The sequence below is a fragment of the Ahaetulla prasina genome, chromosome 12, assembly GCF_028640845.1.
Source record: "Ahaetulla prasina isolate Xishuangbanna chromosome 12, ASM2864084v1, whole genome shotgun sequence".
Taxonomy (NCBI): Eukaryota; Metazoa; Chordata; class Lepidosauria; order Squamata; family Colubridae; genus Ahaetulla; species Ahaetulla prasina.
The window spans coordinates 24467878-24489910 of NC_080550.1; the positions used below are offsets into that span (position 1 = coordinate 24467878).

General features: G+C 39.9%; 1 protein-coding gene across 1 annotated transcript; it reads right to left on the minus strand.

The window, feature by feature from the left end:
• Positions 1–1090: 1090 nt before the first annotated feature.
• DNAAF1 (dynein axonemal assembly factor 1) lies at positions 1091–21802 on the minus strand. The gene is made up of 14 exons (XM_058155045.1): positions 21710–21802; positions 20757–20898; positions 19438–19545; positions 17162–17285; positions 16734–16825; positions 16218–16439; positions 14787–14953; positions 13581–13702; positions 12075–12265; positions 11494–11727; positions 8093–8199; positions 7877–7948; positions 4551–4899; positions 1091–1884 (listed from the first exon to the last, which is right to left on the minus strand). Exons 2-14 carry the CDS (start codon positions 20881–20883, stop codon positions 1829–1831), a joined length of 1971 nt encoding a protein of 656 aa, XP_058011028.1. The 5' UTR covers positions 20884–20898; positions 21710–21802; the 3' UTR covers positions 1091–1828.
• Between the last annotated feature and the right edge of the window lie 231 nt (positions 21803–22033).

Below are 22033 nucleotides of genomic sequence, written 5' to 3' on the forward strand. Positions count from 1 at the left end.
TCTCGCCGGGTTAATGAGGGCTTCCCTTGCTTCAGCGGGCAGTTGCACACTGCCTCGCCGATCTCCAGGATTCCCCTCTGCTTCACGCGGCTCTTCAAGCTCCACAGGCTTTCGAAGGGTCCCCAATCACAGAAAAATCAGAAAGGACGGAGCTCATCCTTTCCCTTTGTGCCACCCAATAGCACCACTGGAAGTCAATTTATCACCTTTTAATAATTTATATTGATCCATATTTCATTCAGAAACACCCCTCCCTCCCTCCATTCATTTTGGACCTTCATTATTCTGTTCCTAAGGAAGGATGTCATTCTGAAAAGTATCAGTTGGCATCTCCTTGACTGCCAAACTTTTTAAATCTATCTGAAAGTTTAACTCTTCTCATTCAGTCTGGAACTTTCTCTTCCTCTTTTTATTGCTAAGAAATTCACTACATTAAATTAAACCTGACCTCTCTGCAGTGGAAAAGGGATGGGTTTTGGGGTTTTTTGAGGATGAGTGTGAGTGTGTACCTTCTCTTTCATTCTTGGGTTACCTATTGAATACAAAAGGGAATGTGATGCAGGAATACAGGGTGTTTGCACTGATTTCTCTGTCCTTTGCTTTCATGTCACAAATTTCTCTTTCCTGTAGCATCTCCCACAAATGTTTAAATACAGTATTATAGCTATTAAGTCTATCCGGATACCACTTTGCATTTAATTTCTAATATCTAGTTGATAGTAACGCTAAGTTTCTTGTAAATTTTTTGATATGTGAAGGTGCAAAGTCTAGGTTTAAAGACCTTGAGTGTCCGCTGAGCCCTGTTTCCATGTAGAGCGAACACCACAAGCCTGGACAGAGCCTCAACCACTTTCCATCTGTAGGATGATAACATTAGAGGATGAATGACTCACTAGAGGTTTAGGCGATCAGGAAGCTCCAACCTTAAGTCGACACACAGGTGAGTGTCTTTTGACAAGCTGAGAAGGATCCTAATAGCTGGGGGTTGCTCTGCTTCCCAAGACAGGTTGGAAAATTACAGAGTACAGATTTCGGATAGGGAGGGATAGCAATAGCCCTTAGACTTATATACCACTTCACAGTGCTTTACAGCCCTCTCTAAGGGGTTTACAGCGTCAATATATTGCCCCCAACAATTTGGGTCCTCATTTTACTGACCTCAGAAGGATGGAGGTCGTGAGAGCCAGTGAGAACTGCCCAACTGCTGGCAGTCAGCAGAAATAGCCTGCAGGACTGCATTCTAACCACTGCACCACCACAGCTCATGGAAAACGCTTCTGTGCCTCATAGTTCTTAGCAAATCTTTTCTTCCTGTTTGTGAAAGTTATCCATCCTGGACTTAATGGGGAATCTACAACTGAAGGGTTTCCATGCCAGCTGTGAAAAATACAAGGAAGGAGGGGATTCTGATCTTTTTGCATTGAATATGCCAACCAACAAGCAAGATAAGGAATGAGGTACACACAGCTACGTACAGAGAAACCTTTATTGAAGCTGAATTACAGTTAGTAATAAATCCAAGGAGAAATATGCAACAACAACTTAATAACTTCTTGTCCCAGAAGGCACAATGCTTTTGTTTCTCTTTCGATTCAGTGTTTTAACTGCCTTGTGTTAACAGAACCCCAAAAGTTAAAAACGAATTCCTACTTTAAATCTTGAGGAGCTGCCATAGAGGCTTCCTTCCATGCCACGGGGCAGCACTGGTTGTTCTCAGTCCAGGCTATCACACACGCAGATTTGCGATCAAATGGCAGGTGGAGAACCTCAGGGAGAGGGATCAGGTAGGTGAAAACATCAGCATGTATCCTACTCTCCATCTCACTCCTCAGTCCAATGCCTGTTCAGCATCTTCACTCACTTCTAATACTGGCTGTTTTACATCTGTTGGGAGGAAAAAAAGGCATTTTTTTTTTGGCCTAGGCAGTGATTCTGTGGTCTTCCAAAGATTTCTCAAAGGAGGGAGCCTGTTCAGTTATTTGGCTTGAAGAAACTCCACAAGGGACATTTGAGATAATTCAGAATCTAATTAAACAAGCAAGCACATTTCCTAAGTGGTCCCCCAGCAGAAAAGACAAAAATGAGATCACGGAGGATGCCATCTCCTCCGGTTCCCTTCATCTTGGTTCCCAGCTCAGCTCAGAATCTTAGAGGTTCTTCTAAGAACCTCTTAAGATTCTCAGCTCAGAACCCACCCAGAGGTTCTTCAGAATTTCTAACTTTTAGGTGGAGTTTGTGGAGTAGAGTAGAGGAATAGAATAGAATAGAATAGAATAGAATAGAATAGAATAGAATAGAATAGAATAGAATAGGCTGGAAGGGACCTTGGAGGTCTTCTAGTCCAACCCCCTACTTAGACAAGAGACCCTATACCATTTCAGACAAATGGTTGTCCAATCTCTTCTTAAAAACTTCCAGTGTTGGAGTATTAACAACTTCTGGAGGCAAGTTGTTCCACTAGTTAATTGTTCTAAGTGTCAGGAAATGTCTTCCTTAGTTCCAAGTTGCATTGCCCTAATCTGAATGTGATTTGACTTGGCCTTAAGATGCTGTGTGAACCTAGCCACTGTGGTTTGCAAGCACTTGATATGGTTTAGCCTTGACTTACATCTTCACTTTGTTGCATGCACTGGGTTCATTCAACAAAGTATGGCATATAGCACAATGTGCAAGGCATGTAATGCAGAGACTCGGGCACTGGCTACTGATTTCTGAAATACTTTGATAAAACCAATATATTATCTCATCCTGAAATGGAATAATGCTGACAATATTCATTCCCTTGTCATCTTGCACCTAAACTTCTGCAACTCACTCTACATGAGGCTATTTTTGAAGAATTGGAGCTACAGCTGGTATATAATGACATAGCTGTATTACACATTGTTTTGTACATGCTTTATATCGGGGGAGGGGGTCTCCTACCTTGGCAACTTTAAACCTGGCGGACTTCAACTCCCAGAATTCCCCAGCCAACAAAGCAAAACTATCTGGGGAATTCTGGGAGTTGAAGTCTGCTTTATATAACTACAGTGGTTACTAGTTTGTTTCCAGGCTCAGTTCAAGGTGTCCTTACCTATTAAGGACTTGGGTCCTTTTTAAGACTATTTACTCCAGGTAAAATCTGCTTAGATATTATGAACAAGCAGATTGGACAGGCAGGGTGTCACCATTTTTCAGGCTTTCTCAGAATGGTCATGAAATGCTGTTTTTTTAAAAAAGAGCTTCTCCTTCATTGTGGAATGAATGCTGTTATTAATTCCAAGCCTCAAGAGCCTTCCATCATGGTGAATCTTTATGAGAGAGTTGTGCTAACTTCTTCCTTTTTGGGAAATTAAAAAAAAACCCTGATCTATTGATTTGATACTTATTGATGGTTATTTTGCTATAGACATTTTTGTACTAGTTATAAGCCACTTACAGTCTGTGATTGAAGTGCTGTGTATATTTTTAAATAAATTAAAATGTATAAATACTAGCTGATTCAATCTTCTATTCAAAAATTAATCAGGACCTGAGTTTTTATTTTTGAACACTGTTTCTATAATGTGTTTGCTGGCTGATGCAGCCTTTACAGATCTTAGATATTGCTATTGCATTGCTTTGCTTTGCTTTGTGACAAAACAGAGTGTGAGCCTTTCCAAATATGAACTAGATCTTAAACCAAAAACTCACAAATAATGAAGGTAAAGGTTCCCCTTGTACATACGTGCTAGTCGTTCCTGACTCTAGGGGGCAGTGCTCATCTCCGTTTCAAAGCCGAAGAGCCAGCGCTGTCCGAAGACATCTCTGTGGCCATGTGGCCGGTATGACTAAACACCAAAGGCGCACAGAACGCTGTTACCTTCCCACCAAGAGTGGTCCCGATTTTTCTACTTGTATTTTTTACATGCTTTCGAACTGCTAGGTTGCAGAAGCTGAGGCAAGTAATGGGAGCTTACCCTGTTATGCGGCACTAGGGATTCGAATCGCTGAACTGCCAACCTTCTGATCAACAAGCTTAGCCACTGAGCCACACTGGCTTAGTGTGCTTATTATTATTATTGTTATTCATACCACACTTGTTTTCCCCAAACAGCTTGCATGTCATTGTGTCTTGTTTAATAAACCATGGTTTAACCAACCTGGCTTTAGCCTGCCATATGAACCCAAGCAATGAAAGCATAATTGAAACAATCAAATTTTATTTCTAAAGAAATATAGTTAAGTTTTAGGTATACTTGTCTGGAACTTGAGTCATGGCAACTGGACATTTTTTTTCTTTTTTAGTTTGAAACCTTTCTCTGCTTATCCAGACTTATCTTCAGCCTGAAGCTCAAAAATAAAAAAAAATCAGTTGCCATGACTTAACTTTCAGACAACTATGACTGAGAATTTTCATCGGTATTTAGGTTGTACTTTGTACATATGCCAGAAGTACAAGCTAGGCCTATTTCAGTGACTTGTTCTGAGAAGAAATAAAATTACTAAGTGGATTTGTCCCAGTATTATTGAGAGTCACAAACAGATGATTATGGACTCAGATCATTGTTTCGTATGTGTAAATTTACCTAGGCAAGGTGATCCAGACTGAACCTCTACGTTTTCGGTACCATTTGGAATTAGTCCATTTTGATCACGAAGTGAAGGCTCTGAAGATTCAGGAGTGATGTCTTCAATTAAAGGTCCTAGAGGTTTTGCTTGATGTTCCTCAGTTTTCTCTTGTGGTGCTAGAAGATCTTGGACAATTGGCCTAATGGTTTCTTTGACATCAACTTCAGGTACTGTAGAATTTTTTGAAAAAATGGAGTTTAAGACTTCTGTTGTTAGTGAATTGTCAGAAGTGGCGACTTTGCCCTCAGTACAGCTTCTGTCATGGCTGGTTTCAGAAATCACTTCAATTTTGGGAGGAGATACTTGCTGTAAAGATGAAACAAAGAGCATAAAATGGATCTCTTTCTACTACGTATAGCAATAGCTATATGGAATTCTCATCAATGGGAGTTAAATTTACTGCAGTAGTGAGGCCACACTTGAAATACTGCATCCAGTTCTCATTGCCCCAATATGAGAAAGATGCAGAGACCCTAGAAAGTGTGCAGAGAAGAGCAACAAAGATGATCTGGGGTCTGGAGGCTAAATCATACAATAGCAATAGCAGTTAGACTTATATACTGCTTCATAGTGCTTTACAGCCGTCACTAAGCGGCTTTACAGAGTCAGCATTTTGCCTCCCAACAATTTGGGTCCTCATTTTGCCAACCATGGAAGGATGGAAGGCTGAGTCAACCTTGAGCCGGTCAGGATCGAACTCCTGGCAGCGGGAAGAATTAGCTTGCAATGTTGCATTCTAACCACTGCATGTTATGGATGGATGGATTGGATGGAAGGAAGGAAGGAAGGAAGGGCAATAGCAATAGCACTTAGACTTATATACCGCTTCACAGTGATTTACAGCCCCTCTCTAAGCTGTTTACTGAGTCAGCCTAATGCCCCCAAGAATCTGGGTCCTCATATAGTCCTTGACATACGACAATTGAACCCAAAATTTCTGTGGCTAAGCAAGAGAATTGCTAAATGAATTTTGCCCTATTTTATGTCCTTTCTTGCCACAGTTGCTAAGTGAACCACTACAGTTGTTAAGATAGTAACATGGTTGTTCAGTGAATTTGGCTTCCCCATTGAGTTTGCTTGTCAGAAGGCCACAAAAGATGATCATATGCACTGGTTGCCAAGCATTTGAAATTTAATCATATGACCAGGGAGATGTTGCAAAGGTCGTAAGTGCGAAAAATGGCAATCAGTCACTTTTTTCAGGGCCGTTGTAACTTTGAACAGTCACTAACAAATGATTGTAAGTCAAGGACTACTTGCAATAGAATCCTGATACCCAAGATTCACATCATTTTAAACCACTTTGTTTCCTAAAATAAATCAAGAATTTAAACTTGCTTACAGTAATCAGGATTAACATTCTATCTCTTGTGATTTGGTTAGGAATGGTTGTCAAAGCATTACATAATGTGAATTAATTCCCTATAGGAAGATGTCAGTTTCTTGCCTGTAGTCATGTTATTTTAAATAGTTATTATGAGTTTGTGTATTACATTAATTCTGCAACTTTTCCTTACACCTATGTGTGTTTCATGCATCTGGCAAAGTGGCATTGTATGAAAGCATCTACTTTAAACAGGGGTGTGTCCAATCTTGGCAATTTTAAGATTTGTGGACTGCAACTCCCAGAATTCCCCAGCATTCAAGTCTTAAAAATTGCCAGGATTGGACACCTCTGCTTTAACACATTTGCTATTATGGAAATACCAAAGGATTCAATTCTTTAAGCTCGGAAGGAGTTTATCTGCAATTTCTTTCTTTTCTCCCCACCAATTTTTTATTTTTTTACAAACATATCAATGCGTGAACAGTTTGGCACCTGAGTGTCATGCATTCTAATACAAATAAAACTAGTAAAATTGATCATAGTTATTACATTCAATCAACTTATATATTTCTAATAATAATACACATTTATATTAAGTTGCAGTCTGTCATTATTCAATTATTCTATATTTTCTCTTGTTATTGCTTTTATTTTATTATATAAAAGTGTATACACTAATATTCCCTCTAATTTTTAATCATATCACCCTTTACTAAAAACATTTACTTTCTAGCCTATCTAACTTCTAGTCATGTCACCTACCTAAAAAAAAGAAAAAGAAAGAGAGAGAAAAGCAAAAGCAAATCAGAACAACAAAAAAGAGAAATAATCTATCTATCGTCTCTTGCCCACTTCAATACTTTATTTATTTATTTATTTATTTATTTAATTAAATTTTTATACCGCCCTTCTCCCGAAGGACTCAGGGCGGTGTACAGCCGAAATAAAATACAAAGTATATACAATTAAAAGAGATTAAAATAAACTAAATGGCCGGTAATTAAAGATTTAAAAATTTAAAATATTACTAAAACCCCAATTTAAAATCCACTATTTATGCCAGTCCTGCTTGAATGAATAAATATGTTTTTAGCTCACGACGAAAGGTCCGAAGATCAGGCACTTGACGTAAGCCAGGGGGGAGTTCGTTCCAGAGCGTCGGTGCTCCCACAGAGAAGGCCCTACTCCTGGGGGCCGCCAGCCGACATTGTTTGGCAGACGGCACCCTGAGAAGGCCCTCTCTGTGGGAGTGTACGGGTCGATGGGAGGCATAAGGTAACAGCAGGCGGTCTCGTAAGTACCTGGGTCCTAAGCCTTTAATTGCTATGCTTTTTTTGACTTGCCTCCCATATTCTTCTCTTGGATCTTTGTCTGTATCTACTTCTTGGCTATTCAATTTAGATAGTTCTCCCATCTCTACCCTCTTCCACTGCCTAGTTTCCAAAATTTCTGCCCAGGCCGCTATCTCCCTTTCAAATTTCTGTATCATCTTAACTGCTTGCCATGACTCAGCATCTTAAATTTTACATCATCTTAACTGCTATGTCTTATTTGCCATCTTAGAATAATAGTTCTCTGTGGGAAAGGTTCTGGTAGTATTGTTAAAGATTCTGATATTGAGATCTATTCTTTGTTCTCATCCGGACATGTAATTTCAGAATAGCTGAAAATGCTTTTAACGTTTCTTCACATTACTCTATATTTGTAAAGGTGTTTTTAATCTGTGTTTCCATTCTGAAATTGGTGCAAACAAAAAAGAAATCACTGTCTTATTGGCATATTTGAATTATCTTTGAATTATTTTTGAATACATGGGTTGCTTGACTTACAACTCTAATGGAGCCTGCCCATTATGGTCATCAGTTGTCATGGCCGTAAACATGACAAACCCAATTTTAGAATATTTTATTTTTTTTGGTGGCAGTTGTTAACTTTAAAGAGGGTGAAAAAAATGACCTTTTTGGTGAAGATGTCCTCCTTTGGTGAATCTTCACCGGGTGTATCCATATCTTCTAAATCAGGAAGTTCCTGAAAAATATCAAAATGTTTATGGAAGAAAAAGAGCTTTTCAAGAGAATGTGGTTGGTAGGGAAGAGAAATGCCATGGAACACACATTTCCATCCCGGCCCTCCACTTCACCCCATCTTTCCTGTCCTGTTGTTAAAACTTACATCAAGGAAAAGTTTTTCTGGCACATCCAACGTAATGTGTTCGATATCTGTCAAGTCAGTGCATTCAGTTCGCAGTGGCCCTTCGACAGCGAACCTATAAACTGTTTCTAAAGAAAGAGATAAAAATCTTCAAAAAATGTGGATTCAGTTATTATCAGGGCTGGGAAGCCATCAGCTACAACACAACTTTAGCCCCCCACCGCCCCCCCAACCCCAGTGTTTAGATGTCTGGAAACAAACTCCCAAACCCCAGGGCCAGTGGTGAAATCCTACTGGTTTGCCCCAGTTCAGGCAAACTGGTAGTAATGAAATCTACTGGTTCGGCGAACTGGTAGTAAAAAAAAGCTACCGGTTGATCCGAACCGGTATTTCTGAAGATCAGCTGTGCCGTGCAATTTAGATTCACTAGGAAGTCCTGTTTTCTAGCGATTCTAAATTGCGTGGACAGCTGTTCCCTCCCTTGCTGTTCTATTTACCTTCAAACGGCTCCTTTTTCCACGTGAGAAATGCACATTTGGTGCACACTGTGCATGTGAGCATGCAGCGTTCATTTGGTGTGTACTGTGCATGCATGTGCAGCGTGCATTTGGTGCACACTGCACACGCATGCAGCAGCGTGCACACAGCACATGTCTGGCGCGCATTACACATGCATGGGCAGCGAACCGGTGGCGAACCACAGAGGATTTCACCACTGCCCAGGGCTAACAGCAAAATGTTACCGTTCAGTTATACAATGACACCCAGTGTCACTTTTGGTGGTGGGGCGGCCAAATAAATTTGATTGATAACAAATGAATAAATAAAATTCATTTGCTAATCTGAGCTTTATGCCTGATTAAAAAGTTGCTTGCTAGAGCGATCCTGGATATTGAATACGTAGGCACAGAATTGGGGAGAATATTTTCACAATGTTGCCCCCTAGTGGTGGCAACCTAAGGTCCCTTGTCCCAGGGCAATAGCATGGATTAATCTATGATTGGTAATTTTTTTTTCTTTTATTCCCTTGAATAAAAGGGGTGTTGTCGCTCCAACCCCCCCCCTCCCGGGCCTGGCTCCCTGCCAGAGAGTGACTCAGAGAGTGAGGGGGAAGTCAGGGCTCCCTTCTACAGGGCCAGCTTCCCTGGCTCAGCTTCAGGAGCCAGAGGCAGGCCAGGTGGAAGAAATAACGAGGCCTCTGTCTCCTGTATCTCCTCCCGCCCAGGCGATGCTCCCAGACCCAGCTGAGGACAATCAGTCCTGGTTGGACCCTAGGTTTCGTAGACAGGAGAGGCGGGAACAACAGAAGCAGGGATGGGGCAGGCCTAGGAAGTGCTGAGTCATGGAGCCACACCCCACAGGGTATAAAAGCAGCAGGGGCTGCTATACTACTCCGTGGCGAACAAATCAACTGCTTAGAGAGAACTTGAGCTGAAGTACTGTTTGTTCCTGGTTTCCTGGTTGACTCGCCGGCATCAAGAAAAGATAACAGAGAAACTTGGCAGACGCTCGCTAGTTTGCTGCCAGAGCTGATAGCTACCGTGGACTGAATTGCTGGCTAATTAAGTCATTGCTCATGCCTCCCGGACTGAGGTGGGGTGGGGGGACAGAACAAGGGAATATTGTAGAGTGTCATCTGTTCCACATTTGTAACTGAACTGAGCTAATGTATACTTCTTGAGCCAAGATACAAATTGGATTATTTCAAATCTTACGCTATCTGACTTCTTGCAGAATACAGGTTGTCCTCGGCTTATGGCCACAATTGAGTGCAATATTTCTGTTGCTAAGTGAGGCATTTGGTAACATTTTATGACTTTTCTAGCCAGAGTTGTTAATCGAATCATGGCAGTTGTTAAATTAGCAACATGGTTATTAAGTAAGAGCACAAACGTGCCTACCGTTCCTGTCCTTTTTTTTTCTTTCATTATATCCAATTAACACTTGCATGCTTATGCTTATATATATGCTTATATATTATATAGTTACTTTCATGCCTATGGTTATATATACTATTGTGACAAAATAAATAAATAAATAAAAATAAATAAATAAAATGAATCTGGCTTCCCCATTGACTTTGCTTGTCAGAAAGTCTCAACAACAATTACAGGACCCCAGGACACTGCAATCGTCATAAATATGAGGCAGTTGCAAAGTGTCTGAATTTTGATCATGTGACCATGGAGATACTGCAATGGTCATAAGTATAAGAAATGGTCATAAGTCACTTTTTTCTGTGCCGTGGTAACTTCAAATAGTCACTAAATGAACTGTTATAAATTGAAGTCTAACTGTGTAAACCTTTGCAATGCAACTTTAGACAAACTAAAAATTGCATGAAATTATGCAAATGTATCTGCTTTAAAAAAAAAATAATTATGGAATAATAGCCAGGAGGGAGTATATGTAAAATTGCAATAGGTTAGATCTAGGTTGGTCTGTATTCCTTAGAATTTTCAGACAGGTATGGAATTTAGAGTCTCTGTTTACAGAATAGAGAATAGAGAATAGAATAGGATATGTAGTGGAGTGGAATGGAATGGAATGGAATAGGATAGGATAGGATAGGACAGGGGTCACCAACCTTTCGGATTTTTGTATCCAAAACTTACAAAACTCGCCTGTCTGGAACCCTCACCACTTTCTGACATCAATATAATTGAACGTGTCCAGAAATATTTTACAAGAAGAGTTCTCCATTCCTCTGAAAACAACAAAATACCTTATCCCACCAGACTTGAAATCCTAGGTTTAGAAAACTTGGAACTCCGTCGCCTTCGACAAGACCTAAGTTTAACTCATAGAATCATCTATTGTAATGTCCTTCCTGTTAAAGACTACTTCAGCTTTAATTGCAATAATACAAGAGCAACCAATAGATTTAAACTTAATGTTAACCGCTTTAATCTAGATTGCAGAAAATATGACTTCTGTAACAGAATCATCAGTGCTTGGAACACTTTACCTGACTCTGTGGTCTCTTCCCATAATCCCAAAATCTTTAACCAAAAACTTTCTACTATTGACCTCACCCCATTCCTAAGAAGACCATAAGGGGCGTGCATAAGCGCACAAATGTGCCTACCGTTCCTGTCCTATTGTTTTTCTTCTTTTTTCTTCATATATATATATATATATATATATATATATATATATATATATATATATATATATATATATATATATATATATATATATATATATATATATATATATATGCTTATACTTCCTTATATTTCCTCATATATATGATTATATACTATATAATCTTTTTGTGTGAAGCTTATATATATTGTTGTGACAAATAAAAATAAAAAAAAAAAAAAAATAAAAAAAACTACCTGTATGATTTTCACTTCAAGCCAGCTCCGGATATTGTTTAGCATCCCAACTACTTTCTTGTCTGCAGATGCCCTTACCTTTTTCAATAGGTGTAAAGCCAGGAGCCACATTCGATTCCGCTTCCTGTACTTCCTGCTGATATGGATTATTCTCTGATCTCCTCGACTGATCATCCAAGATTTCTTCTGCAGCTATAGCTTCTTCGTGGGCGCCCAGAGTGTTTTTCACAAATTTCTCAATCTTCTGCTTCGTCTGCAGTGGTTCCACTCCATTTTTGGCCACGGCGTCGTTGCTTGAAGATGGGATTGTTTCTGGAATGATCCAAATAACAGATTAAAAACAAACACCAGCCTACCAGCAGACTTAATTCTTGCGTTCATTGAAAAAAAACAATATGCAGAAGAATGATTTACATTTAAATTAAGCAAAGCAGGATATTAAATAAGAATCTTATAATGTCTTATGAACTTTAGTACCTTTTGGGATAATTTGTCAAGGAGAAAATGAGGGTAGTAACATGCATTTATTTGTGTCACCCAGAGTGACACAAATGTGTCATACAGAGGAGATGGGTGGCATAAAAATGTAATAAATAAATTAAAAACATGAATATTATTAAGTGTGATCTAGAATACACCTGCCTGCAAAAGTCACAAACCTTTTTCATCGGCTGAGACTTTTTCCATTTCTTTCATTTCCTTCTGTTTTTTCCTCTCTTTGGCTTTTTCTCGGACTGCAGTGAGGGCATCCATACTGTCTTGTATCTTCTTCCTTTCTTTCGATTCCCACATTTCCTTTTCTTGTTTTTCAGCTTCACGGCCCCCTGCAGCCCAGGCCTCTGCACAGGCTCTGAAGGGAAAAAGGAGGATTTCCATCAGCTATCTGGGAGTGGGTTTCAGCCATTTCTATAGAAAGTTCTTACATAGTGCAGAATAAGAGTTGGAAGGGGCAATGGAGGTCTTCTAGCCTAATCCTCTGCTTAAGCAGGAGACCCTATACCATTTCAGATAAATGGCTATCCAGTCTCTTCTTAAAAATCTCCCATGTTGGAGCACCCACAACTTCTGGTGGCAAGTTGTTCCACTAATTAATTGTCCTCACTGTTAGTTTCTCCTTAGTTCTAGGTTGCTTCTCTCCTTGATTAGTTTCCACCCACTGCTTCTTGTCCTGCCTTCAGGTACTTTGGAGAATAGGTTGATCCCCTCTTCTTTGTAGCAACCCCTCAAATATTGGAACACTGCTATACTTACGGGACCGCCTACTGTTACCTCACGCCTCCCACCGACCCGTACGCTCACACAGAGAGGGATTTCTCAGGGTACCGTCCGCCAAGCAATGTCGGCTGGCGGCCCCCAGGGGAAGATCCTTCTCTGTGGGGGCTCCTACCCTCTGGAACGAACTTCCCCCTGGCTTGCGCCAATTGCCTGACCTTCGGACCTTTCGCCGCGAGCTGAAGACATATTTATTTACTCGCGCGGGGCTGGCTTAAATTTTAAATTTTTTAGATGAATTTTAAGGGTTTTTAGATTTTAAATGTTTTAAATTTCGGCCAATTATATAATAAGTTTTTTAATTTTGTTTTAATTGTACATTGCTATTGTTTTTATTCTGGCTGTAAACCGCCCTGAGTCCTTCGGGAGAAGGGCGGTATAAAAATCTAATAAATAAAAAATAAATAAATAAAAAATCATGTCATCCCTGGTCCTCCTTTTCACTAGACTAGACACACCCAATTCTTGCAACCGTTCTTCATATGTTTTAGCCTCTGCACTCTTTCCCCGAGTGTCAACATCCTTTTTTATAATATGGTGACCAAAACTGAATGCAATGCAGAAGAGAGGCTTCTTAGCCTACTATGCTGCCATTGCTCGTTTTATGGGAACCACCCTCAACTTTCGGGGTGCAAGGAACTCTAACTCTCTGGACGAAAAGTATGTCTCCAGATGCACTAGAATGGAGAGATTACCTGGAGGCTGTTATATATGAAATCCTTTTGCTTTAGTTTCAGGGGTTTTTGTACACTGAATTTCTGCATTGAGTTTTCGAGAAATTCTTTTGTTATCCCTTGATATACAAATGTGAAATGCATCTGTAGTTAGAACTAAATGGTTATGAATCTTTTATTAGTGAGGCTGAGAAAGAATAATCTCCTTCCTTTTTTTACCTCTCCTTTGGAAAAACCGGTCTGTCGTCCAAATATGTCAGATGTTTTAATCGGATAGTAAGTGTCCTCCTATAGTTAGTTATTTTCTTAATGACTTCATTTCCCATTAGGTTTAACACACGCTAGAGAAGAAAATGAGTTTTAGGAAATGTAATTAAACATTACATTTTGAGAAGCTAACTTTCAGTGACTCATTTTTATCCATTTATCTCTTTTTTTAAAGTTTCTATTTTTTTATTTTTTACAAACATATCAATGTATGAACAGTGTGGCACCTGAATATCTTACATTTTAGTACAAATAAAATAATATTCATCATATTTATTACAGTTGACAAGCTTATATAGTTCTGGTAATAGTGCACATATTTTGTTGAATTATAATCTTTCATTATTTAATTATTCAATATTTCAGTATGTTATTTTTATACCAATCACCATATTGTTCAAATATTCTTAATACTAATTACCATTGTTCAAGTTCTGATTATTACTTCGTCTTATTATATAAAGGTGTGTATTCCATTTATCGCATTTATTTTTATGCATTGCATTTCCTAGTCACGTTACAACTGCAGGCTTAGCTCTCAATCCTTGGGATTATGTATAGGACATAATCCCATAGTTTGCCCTGTTTATACACACTTTTTCCCCTGGATTTCTTTTAACACATTCTTTGAAAAGCATCACCTATAGATATGTTAACTCCGGAAACCAAAAATAAGGCTATGCTAGCATAGACTTACAACCATGTGTTTAGTGACCATTCAAAGTTACAATGGCACTGAAAAAGTGACATGACCATTTTTCACACTTGCAATCATTGCAGCATCCCTATGGTTATGTGATCAAAATTCAGATGCTTGGCAACTGGTATGTATTCATGTTGGTTGCAGTGTCCTGGGGGTCATGTGATCCTCTTTTGTGACCTTCTGACATGCAAAGTCAATGGGGGAGCCCGATTCACTTAACAACGGAGTTACTAAATTAACAACTGCACCTATTTCGCTTTGCTTGGGAAAAACGATAGTAAAATGGGGCAACTCACACTTAACAAATGTTTTGCTTAGCAATATAGACATGTTGGGTTCAATTGTGGTCGTAAGTCGAGGACTACCTATAATAGTAAACTGGAAAAAGCTCTTCGATTTGCTGAATGTAGATGAATCAGGGGATGTTAAGCCTAAGAGCTGGATATTTTGCTTACCAAATCAGGCATGGTTTCCAGAACTTCTAAAATATGAGGATCATCTAGCTTATTGTGAGAGAGATCGAGCACGCTAATACTCGGGCATTCCTGCAAGTGCTGTATGTCTTCCACTGTGTGTAACATATTGTGAGAAATCTGGAGAGTGTTGAGAACTTTCAAACAAGCTGTTGAAAAATCAGAGTTAGTTAGATTAAATGCCCCGAGATAAATTTCTTCTGCAAATTGTCTGGAATGATAATTGTGGCTCTTGGTAGCATTGAACAGCCTTACAGTTGTTAGGAAAATACTAACAATCATTAAGGGGTGTGTGTGTGTGTTTCCCAAATTTATCTTAGAGTGAGGATAACAAGTTTATACAGTTAGAATTACCTAAAGCCCACTCACGGCTGCCAGTTTTAGACAGTAGGAAGAGATAATCAACTTGAAGTGCAAAAGAAGGTGTCTTTTTTTAAACTTAGACTTATATACCGCTTCACAGTGCTTTATAGCTCTCTCTAAGCGGTTTATAGAGTCAGCCTATTGCCCCCAACAATCTAGGTCCTCATTTTACCCACCTCGGAAGGATGGAAGGATGGAAGGCCGAGCCAACCCTGAGCTTAGTAGAATTCGATCTGTCAAACTGCTGGCAGCTGGTGATCAGCAGAAGTAGCCTGCAGTACTGCACTCTAACCACTATGCCACCACAGCTCTTAAATTTAATATTTATTGTGGCTATCTATCTTTTATTAAAACAAAATATTTGTACTCGGTGAGTCTTGCTGGCTGTGGAATGCTGGGAAGTTGAAGTTCCGTTCTCTTAAAGTGACCAAGGTTGGAAACAATGGCTTAGTTTATTGGGTGAATACAGAAAACTGGGGTTAGCAAGACATAGTTAATGGCTTAGTATGTTACGGGAAGCCAGCCAATTGTGATTATTTTCAAAAAGCAAAGTCAAATAAACCATTAGTGTGATGTGGGATTCAGCTAATAGTCTGAGTTTGAGAAAGAGCAATTTAGATTATCTGCTGAGGAAACAGAAGGGTGCATCAAATATCACATATTAAGTGCTTGACTTTACAACTACTAGAAACTATTATGGCTATTTTGCTCTGTGTTTTAGTACAGAGAACCATTCCTCCCTCCCTCCCCCCACCTTCTCTCTCTCTCTCCCTCTCCCTCCCTCTCCCTCTCCCTCCCTCTCTCTCTCTCTCTCTCTCTATATATATATATATATATCCCTGCCTCCCTCTATCTATCTATCTATATCCATCCGTCCATATCTATCTATCTATCTATCTATCTATCTATCTATCTATCTATCTATCTATCCATCCATCCATCCATCCATCCATCCATCCATCCATCCATCCATCCATCAGACAATCCCAATGCAAAATAATACCGCATTCAAATAACAAGCCATATTTCCCCAGGAACAGAGATGCTTACAGAGATTCTCAATGGTCTTAACGTAATTGTTGCTGAGGTTGAGCGAGTCCAGTTTCTGCAAAGGCTCAAGGTTCTCAATTTTGTGGATCAAATTGAGTTGCAGATAAAGGCAACGCAGGTCTGTCTGTGCATTCAGATTCTCAATCTTTGTCAGGCCATTGCATTCTAGCCACAGGCACCTTAAGCCTGTATATTCTTCCAAGTTCTCCAAACGATCAAATCCTGCAGGAATTGAAACGCAGAGAGAATGTTCAAAAATGCTCTTTGTGAACACAAGGGATGAATGGCTCACATGTGAGAATGGGTGAGTTGCAGTGCAGCTCTCATTTGATTAGAAACCTTTCAACCTGCCCTGAAGATGGTTAAATCTCAAAAGCTCCCATGTAAGGCTTAGAAAATACTTCACAACACAGAAGGAATTATAGATGCCTTCCTTCCTTCCTCCCTCCCCTCCTTTATTTTTTCAAATGCCCAATTATTTAAATGCATTATAGTTTCAAACATTTGGCTTCTCACCTTTGTAATGGAGATACAGGGTGTCATTCAAGCTTGGAGTCACATATAACTTGTGTTGTTTGCAGAGGTCCCTCAACAGCTTTTTGGTCATTCTAAAACATTAACAAAAAGTATGAATCCTAGGATTATTTGGAAGAGAGTATGATTTTATTAGTCAGCAGTGCAAAGATGCATTTAAAATTTACTATTTACTAATGGCCCAGTGTCCAAATCTTTACATTTTGCTTAAAATCTGCATCCAAAATTTGGTTTAACAATGGCCAGGGCCAGCATTGATGTAACACTTTGTCATGATTCATTCTAACAAGTAAAATAACTGAGGAAGGAAACTGTGATCCTGCTTTCGCCTCTCAACTATTCCTAATTAGTTCTAGCAATTTTGGTTTTTCTCTCAAAAAAGGAATACCTACGTAAAAAAAATAACTTACCTCAAGCCACATTTGTTTAAGTCTGATTCTCCAGAGGGTGAATCAAGTATTGGTTTATGATTATTATTTGTCTTCTCAATAGTCTGTTGAGCAGTGACAGTCCCGGAATTTTCTCTTTTCAGTGCTGCTTGAACATTAAACATGGCATAAAACATCTGGATTCTTCAGATTTGAATGATTCAGTTTTTACAATGAAAATTGAGTCTAGAATTCACTGTGTAAGCAAAGATTGTAAAATGTACTGTACGTAGGATAAGGTAATGGTATATCGTCCTAAATTACTTGGTGAAAAGAGGTATGAACATACTTCCAGTTTTTTTAAAAGAGTGTATATTATGTGAGGTTTTCTCCTTGTTCTTGCTATATAAATGCAGTTTCCGCTTTTTAATAGAAGCCAGATGTGTAGAAATTCAGTAGGAAAGAGTCTGCATGTTTCCCAGCTATGTGTTCATGCCAGTCAGAGTTTTTGCATCATCTGGACTGTAACTGTGCACACCCAGCAGACTCTGCCATAAAGTGACTCATTCCTTACAACACTGCGATTTAGTCAACAAAACTTGGTTAAACAAATTACAGGTAGTTCTCAACTTACAACAGTTGATTTAATGATCGTTAGAAGTTACAACGGCACTGAAAAAAAGTGACTTATGACCCGTTTTTCACACTTATGACCATTGTGGCATCCCCATCGTCACATGATCAAACTTCAAACACTTGGAAACTGACTCATCTTTATGATGGTTGCAGTGTCCTGGGGTCATGTGATCCCCTTTCATGACCTTCTGATAAGCAGAGTCAATGGGGAAGCAGATTCACTTTACAACCGTGTTACTAACTTAACAACTGCACTGATTCACTTAACAACTATGGCAAGAAAGGTCATAAATAGGGCAAAATTCACTTAACAACTGTTTCGCTTAGCAACAAGAATTTTGGGCTCAATTGGTCGTTAGTTGAGGACTACCTGTATGTGTGATATATCTAACACCGGCTCACTCTTTGAAGAAAGACACTGAGCTTGTCAGCTGCCAGGCTGACAGCCTGAGTTTTGTCATCCGAGTGCCATGATATGGAGTGAGTTCCCGTTACTTGCTCCAGCTCCTGCCTGCTTAGCAGTTCAAAAGCAGGCAAATGCAAGTAGATAAATAGGTACCACTGCTGGGAAGGTGACAGAATTCTGTGCACCTCAGCCTATAATCATGTTGGTCACATGACCACAGAAATATCTTCAGATAACATGACTCCCACGCTAAAAAAGGACAACAAAGAATGTTCTTTCTGCGCCAACTCAGTAAGCTCAAACTGCCCAAGGAGCTGCTGATCCAACTCTACAGAGGAATTATTGAGTCTGTCATTTGCACCTCTATAACTGTCTGGTTCGGTTCTGCAACCCAACAAGACAGACACAGACTTCAGAGGATAATTAGAACTGCAGAAAAAATAATTGCTACCAACCTGCCTTCCATTGAGGACCTGTATACTGCACAAATCAAGAAGAGGGCCGTGAAAATATTTGCAGATCCCTCGCATCCTGGACATAAACTGTTTCAACTCCTACCCTCAAAACGACGCTATAGAGCACTGCACACCAGAACAACTAGACACAAGAACAGTTTTTTCCCGAAGGCCATCACTCTGCTAAACAAATAATTCCCTCAACACTGTCAGACTATTTACTGAATCTGCACTACTATTAATCGTTTCATAGTTCCCATCACCAATCTCTTTCCACTTATGACTGTATGACTATAACTTGTTGCTGGCAATCCTTATGATTTATATTGATATATTGATCATCAATTGTGTTGTAAATGTTGTACCTTGATGAACGTATCTTTTCTTTTATGTACACCGAGAGCATATGCACCAAGACAAATTCCTTGTGTGTCCAATCACACTTGGCCAATAAAAATTCTATTCTATTCTATTCTATTCTATTCTATTCTATTCTATTCTATTCTATTCTATTCTATTCTATTCTATTCTATTCTATTCTAAGAAATGGAGATGATCACCACCACCGAGTCAGAAATGATTGATAGGGGACACCTTTACCTATATTCCTAATTTACGTGAACCCATTTGTCGGGGCTTGGGAACATAAAGGGGCAGGCTGCTATATAGTGCTAGCCAAGACCAGCTAGCCATTGTAGAAAACAGAATATCGGACTAAAATGGAAACATGAGCTGACTCAGAGAAGCAAATCTTATCTTCTTAAAAGCACTTGTTATGTTGTAACAGAATAGACTGAATGAGAACGAAAGGAAAAAATTACCTGGTTCTCCATTGCTATAGTCAACATCTCCACTTTTCAGTTTTGGATTCTCATAGCTAATATCCCTTTCTTTCCCTTGCTCTCCTTCAGGCAGTTGAGGCTTTTCTTCTAAAAGTTGGAGAGAACAGAGTCAATATATAGTGCCGTTGTTGAATTATACTAACATCCCAACAACATAGTTAAGTGCCCCGAAAGACTGTTTTTGATGCCGTCTCACATCGTGAGTCAATTTTTGTAGGACTCAAGCAATAATAATGCAGGTCTGTATGAGCTGCCTATGAGGCTATTGCTTCCTAGTTAGAGCATAAGTTGTGAGGGACATTTAAAAAATGAACCTGCAAACAAGAACAGCTGGAAGAGGGAACAAACTGTGGGTCACGTAGTTATATTTTGTTCACTTTTATTTATCCATGTTTCCACGACTGAGAAATAAAGCAAGGGGAATGTTTATGATAACAAGTAGTCCTTGACTTAAAATCGGTCATTTTTATGATTGTTTGAACGGCCTTAGAATGGGTGCTTTGAAGTCTGCAAAGAACTTCAAAGAACTGATATCATGCAGTAAACCAGGGATTATAGCCTATCGTATGTAAATGAAGATTCAATCATCCAGGCCAAAAGTATCTAAAAATGGTTAAATCATGGCAACTGACCAAAGTTTATTAAAACTGAGATGTTTTGTTACTCATCCAAGTAACTTTTTCAGTCAAAATGGGTTGTGTTTTTTTTGAGATATATCTTACCACACATCACCAAGATTATTTTAGCACCTCAAGTAGCACCTTAGATGCAATAGCAATAGTACTTACTTATATATCATTTCACAGTGCTTTACAGCCCTTTCTAAGTGGTTTACAGAGTCAGCCTATTCATCATCATCTGCTTTTAATGACCCCATAATTTCTTGCGGGTGGAATCTGGGCAATTGAATGTAGCTAGCAGAGTGTTTACTGGCCGGATGCCCTTCCTGTCGCCAGTGCGGAGTTTTGTTCAGCAGCTATACTCTTATTGTGCCCAGAGAGAGAAATATCTGCCTCTACCTAGGATCAAACTCACAGCTTCCCCCTCAAGGCCACCGCACCACTCCTTACAGAGTCAGCCTCTTGTCCCCAACAATCTGACCTCGGATCAATTTTACTGACCTCGGAAGGATGGAAGGCCGAGTCAAACTTGAACCTTTAGGCACCAATTACAATGAAACAGGGGAAAAAATATAGAGCAACTTTTCAGACCGCAAGGTTTGCAATTTACCCATTATACTTTATCAATACTCCATAGTCAAATGTCATTTATAACCATTCTTTTCTTGGATCCGCTACCTGCTTTAACTAAGCTGTCCATACTGCTGGAAGTGCTGCCTTCCTGCTTGCAGTTTTTTATTTCTTGGTCGTTTCCCTTTGTTGCAACAGCCTCTCCCAATCCAGATTTTTCACCCGGTGGGTACATTTTCAGTTCTGTCACCTAGAACAGAAGACCAGGAATTTATAATAGGCTTTATAGTTAATGCTCGACTTACAACAGTTGGTTCAGTGACCGTTCGAAGTTAAACAGCAGTGAAAAAAGTGACTTACGACCGTTCTTCACACTTATGACCATTGCAGCAATCCCCATGGTCATGTGATTAAAATTCAGATGCTTGGCAACTGGTTCAGATTTATGACGGTTGCAGTGTCCCGGGGTCACGTGATCCCCTTTTGCAACCTTCTGGCAAGCAAAATCAATGGGGAAGCCAGATTTACTTAACAATCGTGTTCCTAACTTATCAACAGCAGTGATTCACTTACCAACGGCGGCAAGAAAGGTCAGAAAACCTATTTTTCCCCTCCCAGCAACCCTATGAAATCGATGACAGGTAGTCCTCGATGTATGACCACAACTGAGCCCCAAATTTCTGTCGTTAAGCGAGACATTGCCCCATTTCACAACCTTCCTTGCCACCGTTGTTAAGTGAATCACCCACAGTTGATCATTTAGTGAGTGATCCGGCTTCCCCTTTGACTTTGCTGGTCAGAAGGGACCGAAAAAGGGATCACCTGATCTTGGGGACACTACAACCGTCGTAAGTGGGAGCCCATTGCCAAGCATCACATGACCATGGGTTGCCACGAAGGTCGTTAAGTGTGAAAAACGGCCACTGTCCTTTTTTCAGTGTCACTTCGAACGGTCACTAAACGAACCGTTGTAAACCGAGGGCTTCCAATATTAAATCAATGATATTTTTTTATAGTGTGTGAATACGGAGGATGATCGTTATGTGTCCCTGCAGCCTCACACTCTCCTCAGCGGGCCATCCTTCCTCCCGCAGCGGAGTAAAACGGAGATCCGCCCTTCGCTCGGACCGCCGCCACCTCCTTTCCCGGCTTCAAACGGCTCCCGGCCAACGGCTTCTCCGTTGCCCTGGCGACGACGCACCACGCACGGATCCGCACACGCGCGCCAGGTGGTCTTGCTAAGCCCCGCCTTCTTTCCCGACTGAGGCGTTTCTTGCTTCCAGTCCCGAGTGCTCCAAAAAAAGGGACATAGAGATATGGAAAGGGTAGACTCGCATCCGACGCTTCAAACCACGTTGCGGGTTCACATGTCGGAAACCCACTCG

Excerpts from the sequence above, each read along its gene's own strand:
- DNAAF1 (XM_058155045.1), bottom strand. The coding sequence starts at position 20,883 with ATGTACCCACCGGGTGAAAAATCTGGATTGGGAGAGGCTGTTGCAACA. Across the intron at positions 14,954-16,217 it reads TAAGACCATTGAGAATCTCT|CTTGTTTGAAAGTTCTCAAC; the intron begins GTAAGCATCTCT and ends ATTTTTCAACAG. Across the intron at positions 4,900-7,876 it reads AGGACATCTTCACCAAAAAG|CAAGTATCTCCTCCCAAAAT; the intron begins GTCATTTTTTTC and ends TCATCTTTACAG.